Below are 11603 nucleotides of genomic sequence, written 5' to 3'. Positions count from 1 at the left end.
CGATCACAAGTTTCAGATGAGTCGACAGAAAACTGTGAAGAGCCTCAACTCTTTCTAATGTTGTTTCGGTATGAGCTAACTAGATGGTGAGCTTGATTGGGATATTGAGTTGTTAACGCAAAGTACATTTTTTGTTATTTTCTCACATTTCAAGTCATTTGTAATACCATTGCTTGGTCTCAGTGTAGAATGTTTCGAATACATTGAGCAATAAACATTAAGTTTGACACAAGAAAACTCTAAAAATGATCTGAGTTGTAACTGTCTCGCGCCGAGTTTCATGTATGTATGGAAAGACCTCCCTGAAGAAAGGGCGGAGGCTGGTAGAATTACAAATTTAAAAAGGTACGGAGATGGGTATATGGATTGGAAGTGTTCAGGGCCAAGTGGTCGCAAATGGGAGTACAATACGTCAGGATATGTGACCGGCGTGGACGAGTTCGAACAAACAGTTTGTTTTCGTGCGAAGTCACGCAAAATGTGCTTTTTTCTAAACAAATGGTGAACAAATATCGCACAGATTTAGGAAAATAAATTGGCTGCCAAAGTCGGAATGCAGAAACGAGTCATGCAAAGAAAAAATAACTTTATTATGATCTTAACGAGTATTCCTTTTGAACATTTTGTTTAAAATTTAGCATGGAGACTGCAGATTTGAACCAGATAAAATTGCTGCTAAAATCACTGACTACAAATGGGTTTCACGAGGCGAGGCAGCATTGGAACAAGCAGTGAGAGAGATAGGACCGATGTCTGTTGTGATTAATGCAAGTCTGAAATCCTTTCAACATTATAAAGGAGGTAAGTCGCAGAGCCCTGGATGATGTCTTTGAATCAGATTATCGACTGTTCAAGAAAAGGTATTAGAAATCATACATCTACAGACACATTTACTGTCACTATTTTGGTATTAATATCACTGCAAAGTTCACCATGGACCATGACCCTGACCCTTGTTCCTCCCTACACTCCTCCCGTGTAACATGCCGTCCAGTTCTGTCAGATATCATCGAGTTAAAGCTAGACTATGCTACAAGGTGAGCTCATGAATGGTAATGAGAAATGGACCTGCTCCATTCGGAGTGATGCAAATAGCTCAAACGTTGTGCTAAAGCTAAGAGAACTGACAGTGAGGTGTAACTGTCCTGATGTGCTGCTGAGTACCTGCACATGTCAGCGTTTTATTAATTGTAAACTGTAGACGCTACACTCACTGTATCTGGATTAAGAGGAAGGGCGAGACCTTCGACTTGAAATCTCTTGGCCTCCTGCTGAGAGTCTTTCACTCTCTGCTCCACCTCTTCTCTCAGCAGCTGTTTCTATTCTGTTCTTGATCTCCTCTCGTGTGGCGACTCGAGATGACTTGCAAAGACGGTGGTCTGAACAGGGAGGTGGACGCCTGCACAGCTTCCTTGTGATGATGACACAGGTCGTCTCCATGTGCAGGACCATTCCCTATTGACTCCATCAACATTTCAAATCACAAAGCACTTCTACTGTACAACCCACAATTGGAGACAAACTCGAAAAAACACTGAATGCAGATTGGATCTCCTTCATTACCCCAGGTGGAGGATTTTGTAATTTAACAGAATGTGTTAACACACATGGCAGCAAACTGATATTATACACGGTCAGGTACCATGGTCAGTGTCTTCTGCAAATGTTTGGTAAATTATTTCTACACTGAAAATAATCTCAGCAAGATACTATATCAATCATTGATATAAAAACAACAGCAAAAATTATATAAAAAAGGAAGAATGAAACAGATAGTCTGTGATTGGGTGGAACAAGGAAATTAAATAAGAAAAGGGATGGTGGTCCAGTGCCAGCAGGAATGGACAGGAGACAATTAAAGAAAGTAAAGAAATGTATGCAGAAAGTTTCAGGGCCTGAGGGAGTGTTATTTTAAAAAAAAGAGACCTCGAGGCCCGCGTGCATAATTCCATGATTTTGGAGTCACACGTCGACAGGGGAGTGAAAGCAGCATTCGTCAGTGCATTGAGTATATGCTTTGCGATGTCATGTTCCAGCTGCAAAGGACATTGGTAAGGCCAGTTTTAGAATTTTATGTTAAAGTCTGGACTTTCTGCTGTAAGAAAGATGTTGTTAAATTTGAAAGGATCCAGAAAATATTTACAAGGACTTAGCAAGGGTTGAAGTATTTGAGGGTTAGAGTGAGGCTAAATTGAGTCTAGCTTAGGGGTTTGCTAGAGAAGCACAGCAGCACAGGCAGCATTTGAAGAGGAGGAAAATCAAGTTTCGGGCAACAGCTCTTCCTGATGAAGTCGATATTCCTCCCTCCTCAGATCCTGCCTGACCTGCTGTGCATTTCCAGCATAAGTCTAATCTGGACTCTGATTTCCAGCATCTGGACTCCTCACTTTCGCCCGAGGCTGAGAAGGCTGCAGCCTTGTTCGCTGGTACGACAGAGACTGAAGGGTGAGCTTGTGGAGGTTCATGAACAATAATGGGTATGGGACGAATAAAGAGGAGGAGAGTACAAAACTAGAGACCGTACGTTTAAGGTGAGAAGGAAAAGATTTAAAGGTATCTGAGGAGCAATGTTTTCACACAGAGCATGGTACGTGTCTGGAATGAAATACCAGAGGAAGTGGTGGAGAGTGATACAAATACAACATTAGAAAAGGCATCTGGATGGGTAGATGTATAGGAATGGTTTACAGGGATATTGGCCAAGTGCTGAAAAATAGGGCTAGATTGGTTGAGGATATGTGCTCAGCATGGACTATTTCGATCGAAGGATCGAAGCATTTCTACGCTATAAAAGTCTATGACTCTGAAGGATGTGCCGAGAGGAAGTGAGAATGGTGGAGGCGATGTCATTGGGAAACATTGATTAAAGTCAACAGACGTCATGGTGCGGAGTGAGGACGATCAATTTGAAGACAGTTAGTAAAAACAGACATGTCAGTGTTCATGAAACAAAGCTAAATTAACACTAATTAAATATTTCACAGATAAACCATTTAATATGTGTCTCCTTACAGGAGTTTACTATGATGAAAATTGCAATGGATATGTAACCGATGAAGTGCTGGTGGTTGGTTTTGGAATTGAGGATGGAATGAAGTATTGGCTGGTTAAAAACAGGTCCGTACTCTTTGAAATAATAAACACCTGATCACAGACGGAGAAGGGAGAGTGGCATGGAATGAATTTCCTGTCTCTGTGCTGCAACCTTTGTATCTGTTCAACGAGCACGTAACTCTGTATTTATCTGGAATTGAATGCTTAATGGTTGTGCTGTCTGAGATGATATCTAAAAAAAAGTCAGAGGCAGGTATCCCATCACCAAGTAACGCTGCACTTACAAGTGTACGGTTCTTGTCTGAAGTATTGCTTCGCACAGAGGCAGGCATCAGAGTGTCATTATCCCTGAATCACAACCAGTTTTTAAACTTACCAGTACAAATTACAAACATATGGTTAAAATTAACAGCTATACACAACAACAGAAAACAATTTCCTGGGGAAATGGGCGGCAAAGTCATATCTCAAAACCAACTGTACAACCTGTTCACAGGGAAACAAGGACAAAGCTCTAATCACTTGTCACTCGGACACTGATGGGATCAGATTAACAGCCCCAATTCTGGAACGTAGAACATAGAACTTTACCGCCCAGTAAATGTCTTTTAACACTAGATGTTGCGCTGACCTGTGCAACCAATCTGAAGCCCATGGAGCAAATACTATTCCATTCTCGTACATATTCCTGACCAATGACCATTTAAATATTCTGAAATGTGGCAAGACCTCCACTGATGCAGGCAGAGTTCCAAGCCCCGACAACAATCGGAGGAAAGAAACTACCACTGACATCTGTCCAATGTCTATCTCTGTTGATTTTAAAGCCCTCCTGCCAGCCATCGCCATTCAAGGAAAAAAAGCCTCTCACTATCCAACCTACCAAATATTTTAATTAACTTATGTGTCTCAATTAATTCACCTGAAACTTTATCCTACCGAAAACAGCCTAACTCCCTCAGCTTTTCCTTTTGCTATCTCCCTCCATAACTGTCGATTGCCCAGTAAATCTCATCTGAACCCGTTCCAAAGCATGCACATTCTTCCTGTAATACGGTGACCAGAAGTGTGCATATTACCCAGAATGTGGTTGCGACAGAGTTTAGTATGGCTTGAAGCATGATCTCCTGTTTCCGAAACTGAATCCCCCTAACAATCAAAGCTAACACACCATATGCCATCCCAATAACCCTATCAACCTGGGAGGCAATATTCAAACATCGATGTACCTCGACACTGAGATCTCTGTGCTCATCTGCACAAGCACGAATCTGACCATTCGCCCATTACATTGGATTCTTTCCAAACTGAATCACCTCACACTTTACCGCGTTAAACTGCATTCGCCACCTGTCGTCATAGCTCTGCAGCTTATCTACTTATGTCTGCAATCCATACATCCTTAGTAACTGTCAACACCTCTAACGAACTTAATATCATCCGCATATTAGTCCACCATCCTTCTCATTCATTCAGTTCATTTCTATAAAAATCGACTAACAAAAGTAGATCCGAAACTGATCCTTACGGTACTTTATTAGTAACTGAACTCTAGAATGAATATTTTCCATCAAGTACCACCGTCTGTCTCCTTTCAGCCATTTATTCTTTGAGGCATCGCTGGCTGCCGTCATTACAATCACGGCAGTCAGGTTTGGAAGAAGCAGTCACATCTTCAGGGCCAGATTGGATACAAAATGTTTGATTAAAGAAGTCCTGTGGTTCTGGTGGACACACACACACACACACACACACACACACACACACACACACACACACACACACACACACACACACACACACTGACACATACACACATTTCTACTTGATTTCCCAGAAGAAACAGTATGTGGGTCGCTTATAAGAACGTACACATTGTTGTGTAGTAAGGTAGATAGTATTACAGTTTAATGGGTGCTGGAATAGTTTGGTAAAGCTTGGAAATGTGATTTGGGCAGGGTAACCAGATATGGAACAAATTCTGAGGCCGAAGTATCCTTGCAGTTTAGGAGACACGGGGTAACCTTTGCCCAAATCAACTTATGCTCTGCACAGTCTCTATCCTGTGGCAGGCAATCTCAGAACGATGTTGGTTGAAAAAAAACCCTGAGAAAATCTCCTCCTCCATAAGGCAAGAAGGAAATCTCCAGGAGGCCATATACACTTTCACTCGTCCCTATTCAATTAGAACTTCGTATCCACTCCAGCTGCAGACTATCCCTGATATTGATCTCACCTCATGCCATTTGAATTGTTGTAGTGAGTCTATACGTAGTGTACAGATCAGCAATTGATGTTAAAGAAAACAATTTACTCTTTCCACCCTGATGCAACTTATTCTTTACAACTCATTGTCTAGCTCAGTAATTCCAGAATTCAGTCCCTAAAATAATTCCAATTGCATACCAGAGTTAAAACAGCTGCTTCTCCAAACATGTCTCTTTTATCAGCATTTTGATTCCAACACCAATGCACTTTCTTACTTTCCAGCTGGGGAACAGACTGGGGTGAAGACGGGTACATCAAAATTGCTAAGGATAGAGGGAATCACTGTGGAATTGCCAGTATTGTGCGGTACCCTATCGTGTAACGAGCCAACTGATAAGACAGAGCTTCATCAATCCCAGCTGAATGAAAACCCGGACCATTTCTGTTAATGCTGACTCAGTCAATGACATCGCTTTAATTGTCTGCTGCAAATTTAAAAAGTGAAATAATGACGATTTTTGCCATTTCTATCGCTTCATATAAAACCAATGGCATAGTCTGATTGATACGTATAGCCACTGTAAATGATAGAGTGAATAAATTCTCCAGCTTGGAGAAGACAATAATCTGCCTGTACTGCTGATGTCCAACAATATAATAAAGGCTGCCAGCAATCATTTTCAGAGTTTGTTTGTCCAAAGGAACGTATTTGTTTTTGTGCCTAATGAATTGCCTTGTCTGCTATGAAATCTATTGTCAAACCATATTGTAGACAAATGCACAGAAAATTTGAAGAGTCTGCGTTTTTGACACCAGCACAGTTACTGAATAAATGCAATGGGGTTGTTGAGGACAATAAGGCTTAATTGAACAGACTCGAACCAGAAACCCTCCTGGAAACACGTTAAGCCGGTCAGACTGTAGACTGGGAGTGTCCCGATGAGATTCAGTTCAGACAAATGCGAATATGTAGTTTCATCTACTAATTTTCACTGAACAGAAAAACTGGAAAACCGAGTATTTTAAGTATGGCAAAGCAATACTTGTGGAGAATCGTCAAAGACAAAAAGAGGTCACACACAGATCTTGTGAAATAGACGAATACTGGTTTATTTCTGACGATATCATGGGCAAGAGATATTGCTAGGAGTGGTGCAGCATGGACACACTGCACAGATAATTCCAGGATTCTCTATCCCGTGCTGCAGATACAAATAGTGTGCATAGTGTTACATCCGTGTTCTGGTCGAGCATTGTTAATTCCAAGACAATATGACTTAAATTATATTGAATGGAAAAAATATATATAATCGTAACAGGGGTGTCCGTTCCTCATCTAGTGCAGGTTCTCATCTCCAGTATCCTTGTTTCAATGCTTATGCAGGCTGGTGTGCAATCTTCCATCGTATCAGGTGTCACTCAGTCTCGGTAGGCTTTGTGGGGTTATGTACTTGAGGAGACTGGGGATGTCCTCACATCACAACGCTTCTATAGAGATGATGCTATTGTGAGCTAGGAATACTGTTGTCAGATCATCTCAGGAGGGGATTCATTGAGTTTGCAAGCTGTTCAGAAAATGGCTTGTTTTGGTGTTTTGTTACTGAGCTGGTTGTCGTCAAGTTGAGGTATTTTGCGTATGTTGTGTTTAGTTAATAATTGACACGGCTTCTGCAAACAATTAGTGGGCACGCAGAGTAGTTCATTTCTTTTTCTCCGACAATTCCCCTTTTTTTTGTTTTTGACTGGGAACTGAGTTTGAGGTGAAGGGGGTATGTCGCAAGAACCGGGGGGTAATCTGATGCGGTCGGGCGAGAATCAGTTGGTTAGTATTTGGAGTCCGAATCCAAAGCTGCATATTCCTTGTCGGTTGCAAAGTTATTGTTCGAGTGGGCCTTCATTGATGCATGGTAAGGGGGAGGGGGAAGCACCTTGGAGGACAAACGCTGGGGATTTAAACACATTTCAATAGCCATGCAAGTAGTGCGATGTCGACAATGATAATAATGACGAATATGAATCCCTATAGCAAGGCTATGCTCCAGGTAAACTGTCACAGTTCTTGCCCAGTTCCATAGGTCCCATTTAGTTTTTGGTTGAGCAGTACAGCGGTAGCACATTGGAAATGCCAGGCTGGGTTACTGATGTCCACACTGGGGTTGGGTAAGTTAGTGCAGCAATTGGAAACGATGAGGGTGCATGTGCCCACTTTCTCGAAGAGCAGATAATCCTGGATCATCCAGTTTTGCAGGGTGCCATTGGGGATGCCAACAGTTTTGACATTCAGCTGGTCGTTGGCTACCTTCTCCAAGTGGGGGCCAGCTGATGAGTTTTCATTTTGAATCGAGTGGTTGCATATTTGGGTGAAAGGATAGAGAGAAGCAGGTCAAGATCGGTGAGGCCTCGCTTCCTGTATATGGTGGTGTCGTAAAGGGAAATACTGGGAATGATATGCAAATGGGACTGCACCGCATATACAACATGACAGCTTCTGGGTCAGGATAATGAAGGGTAGGCTTTGTGGCCACAAATAGCATAGATACCTTTATAGATTCTCAAATTGTCGGTCTGGAACTCTCTCTAGGTTTTGATGAAGGAGATGTTTTGGCTGGTAACGTAGACGAGGTGAAGAATCAGTAAACTGTCTTCTGGTGTGGACCAACTTGCTGCGGGAGTGAGGAGCAACGAGTTCGTGCACTGGCGCCAGCCGGCATTCCATCTGATTGGATGGCTGTTTTTGAGGCTGAGAGATGGCAGGGGTTTGCGCTGTCTGGTCGAGTCTGTGAGGGGTAGTGCTGGGGTATCGTTGGAAAGATTGCATAAGCGGAGACCCATTCCTTAAGTTTGTTTAATGGGTACCCTGCGTGTTTCCAGTGGGCCAAACATTTGCACTCTTAACTTTCCATTCCTGGTGACAAGCTGAGAGAGGTTACTTCAGGGACTTATCGCGTTCCAGCCGCCATTGATTTCTGATTCGTTGAAGGGGTGGGTTTCAAGGGAATTCACTCTTGGGAGTGCATGGAGGCATGAGCTCAAACGCAACAGCTAATCTGCTTGACCCGTAAGTCGTGAAATCCTAAATTTTCTCAGTACCTGCCCCTGGTTCCAATCATCCCGTGGCAGGATGATCAGGGTGAGGAGATAAATGATTAGTATAGCGGCGGTCAGCTAGAATTTCCTCAGGGAGCGGAGCTGACTTTGGCTGTGTTTCCTGTTTCTTGCCGTTTGCGGTGGAGCTCGCTTGCAGCAGGTCTCATGCTGGTTTTCTATTCAATTTGACAGTTGTCCGGTTTGTCAGAAACAGTACTTATGGATCTTTCTAATTCGATGAGAAAATCTTTTTCCAGTGTATTGATCATTATGTCGTGAGAACGTGAGGAATGCAGATGCTGGAGATCAGACCTGAAATTGTGTTGCTGGAAAAGCACAGCAGGTCAGGCAGCATCCAAGGAGGAGGAGAATCAACGTTTCGGGCATGGTCCCTTCTATCGGAATGAGGAGAGTGTGCCAAGCAGGCTAAGATAAAAGGTAGGGAGGAGGCCTTGGGGGAGGGGCGTTGGAAATGCGATAGGTGGAAGGAGATTAAGGTGAGGGTGATAGGCCGGAATGGGGGTGAGGGCGGAGAGGTCAGGGAGAAGATTGCAGGTTAGGAAGGTGGTGCTGAGTTCGAGGGTTGGGACTGATACAAGGTGGGGGGAGGGGAAATGAGGAAACTGGAGAAATCTGAGTTCATCCCTTGTGGTTGGAGGTTTCCGAGGTGGAAGATGAGGCGTTCTTCCTCCAGCTGTCGTGCTGATCCCTTGTGGTTGGAGGGTTCCTAGGCGGAAGATGAGGCACTCTTACTCCAGCCGTCGTGTTGATCCTTCCATATCTGCTACAATTTCACCTGCACCTTAACATACATCATTTACTGCATCCCCAAACACGATTTGGCCTCCTCTATATTGGGGAGACAGGCCGCCTACTTGCGGAACATTTCAGAGAACACATTTGGGACACCCGGACCAAACAACCCAACCGCCCCATGGCTCAACACTTCGACTCCCCTTCCACTCCACCAAGGACATGCAGGTACTTGGACTCCTCCATCGCCAGACCACTGTAATGTGATGTCTGCTCTTGCGGGCCTGAGGCAGTGCAATTCAATTGGCAAAGGGAGCTCTGTCAATGCCACTCAGCAGATGCAGGATGCAGTGGGGGATAGAAAGGTTGTTGGCAAGAGGGAAAGGAGGGGGTCAAGGAGGTCACGTTCAGGTGAGTTCAAACATGATCAGGCACTTATGTATTCTGAATGTGTACAGGACACTGGGCATTTGGAAGTGGCAGCCTGAAGTATGGAAAGATGTGTGTCAGGGATTTCGAGCGTGACACCTTGTGGAGAGCAATGAATACTAACTTTACATTCACACAGTTTGCAGGCTCAGAAAGGCTACTAGTCATGATGCAGGTCTTGTCGATGTATCCGGGACTGTGACAGAATCTATGCAAAAGTTGACAAATGAGATAACGACTGTAAAATGGGTACTACAGAGATAGCCATGGTGGGACCAGTTTGCGAACTAGAGGAAAGTTCCACAGAGGAAGGTGCAGATCAGTGGATGGCCCCAGAGTCAAGCAAGACTGAAATGAGAATCCTCTCCCCACACCCCAACTCCGCGTGCATCCTGCCTTTTTCTGACAGACTGTGGGGGGGGGGGGGCGGGGCGGGGGGGGGGTATGGAGGCAGACTGCATCGGCTCCTTTGCGAGACAGCCCGAGGATTTCGGAGTCTGGGGAAATGGCTCAGCCACAGTATAGGCAGCCGTTTCAGGCTGCCACGATAGAGAAATCCAATTTTGCTCTGTGTGGGAGGGCTGGGAGAGAGTGGTCCGATTCATGTGCTGCTGGCTTGTGGCTGCCCAATTTTCCTATGCACAGTGGCCTCTCTGAAACTGATCACTAAGTCTGTAATGATCGCGCTGCATCTGTCTGGAGATTTCAGGGCAGCAGTACCTCCCTGCGACAGGTGTGAGCGGGTTTGGGTGCCGGTGTTAGATAATGCTGCTCTGTGATTTCCATGCTCTCTATGCGGCTGCTAGGTAACCAGCAGACACCTCGTTTACCAGTGAGTCCGGTTCTGGAGTCGCCAGCGAGAATTTACAGGGGGACAGTGAGATCAGCAGATGCCAGCGATCAGAGTCGAGAGTGTGTTGCTGGAAAAGCACTTCAGGTCAGGCAGCATCCGAGGAGCAGGTAAACCGAAGATTCGGGCTGGAGCCTTTCATCTGGAGGATATAGGAGAATTGGAAGGAGAGACTGTTGAGAGTGAGGACCAGGTCAGCAAAACGAATAAGAGTGTCAATGGAAGGATATTGGTGAGGAAATCGGGAGAGGAAGAGACGGAGGGCTTGAAGGCTCTGGTCTTGGCGGATGGAGGTGTAGCAGAACTGATTGTCCATGGTGAAGTTGAGGAGTTGGGGCCGGGGAAACGGAAGTTTTGTAGGAAATCGAGGGGATGGGAGGTGTCCCGAATATATGTAGGGAGTACCTGGACCAGGGGGATAGGACAGCATCGAGATAGGTGGAGGTGAGCTCGGTGAGGCAGGAAAAGGCTCAGATTACAAGTCAGCCGGGTACTAAGACTTGTGAATCTCGGGTCGGAGGTTTAATCAGGTGGTGCGTGGATCCCGAGCTATGATGTTTGAAGCTTTGGGTGGGAGATACCGGGAGGTGATGAGCTTGTTTATGGTCTAGGAAATGATGGTTTGGTGATGGGGCTTGAGGGCATCGTAAGGAGAACGGTAGGAGAAGTGTCTTCGAGTTGGCGCCTGGCTTCAGCGGTGTAGAGTTCAGTGTACCAAACTACCACTGCACCCCCTGTGTCCACTGGTTTGATGGTGAGGTTCGGGTTACAGCAGAGGGAGTGGAGGGCTGAGTATTGTGAGGGTGAGAGCGTAGATTTACTGAGGCGGTTGGACAAGTTGAGGCAGTTGATATCACAGCGACAGTTTGAAATTAATTTACCAAGGGCAGGTACAGGTCAGCATGGGGTGTCGAGGTAGATGAGGTGTGTTGGAGTTGGAAGAAGGTATCCAGTTGTAAAAGTGGGCATTGAGGCGGAATAGCTTCAAGGTCGCAGCGTGTTTTGAACTCATTAATCTGGACCGTAGAGGGGTAAACGTGCAGCCTTTACTGAGGACTGAACATTTATCTCCAGTGAGAGTGATGTCCAGAGGAACGGTGAAGGCATGGCAGGGATGGGAGCTAGGATCTGGTATTGGATTAGAGTTGGGACCAGAGATCGGACTTGCAGTGGGGCTGGATTTCGAGGGCTGTGGCACGAAATGTCGATCCTCCTACTCGTG

At 45.0% G+C, this 11603-nt stretch overlaps 1 protein-coding gene across 1 annotated transcript; it reads left to right on the top strand.

The window, feature by feature from the left end:
- Positions 1 to 642: 642 nt before the first annotated feature.
- Positions 643 to 5922, top strand: LOC140466526 (procathepsin L-like). Its single transcript, XM_072561998.1, has 3 exons — positions 643 to 801; positions 3015 to 3117; positions 5545 to 5922. Exons 1-3 carry the CDS (start codon positions 750 to 752, stop codon positions 5642 to 5644), a joined length of 255 nt encoding a protein of 84 aa, XP_072418099.1. The 5' UTR covers positions 643 to 749; the 3' UTR covers positions 5645 to 5922.
- The last annotated feature ends 5681 nt before the right edge of the window (positions 5923 to 11603 follow it).

This window comes from Chiloscyllium punctatum, chromosome 43 (assembly GCF_047496795.1).
Source record: "Chiloscyllium punctatum isolate Juve2018m chromosome 43, sChiPun1.3, whole genome shotgun sequence".
NCBI classification, from domain to species: domain Eukaryota; kingdom Metazoa; phylum Chordata; class Chondrichthyes; order Orectolobiformes; family Hemiscylliidae; genus Chiloscyllium; species Chiloscyllium punctatum.
This window is presented reverse-complemented; position numbering and strand designations above follow the sequence as displayed.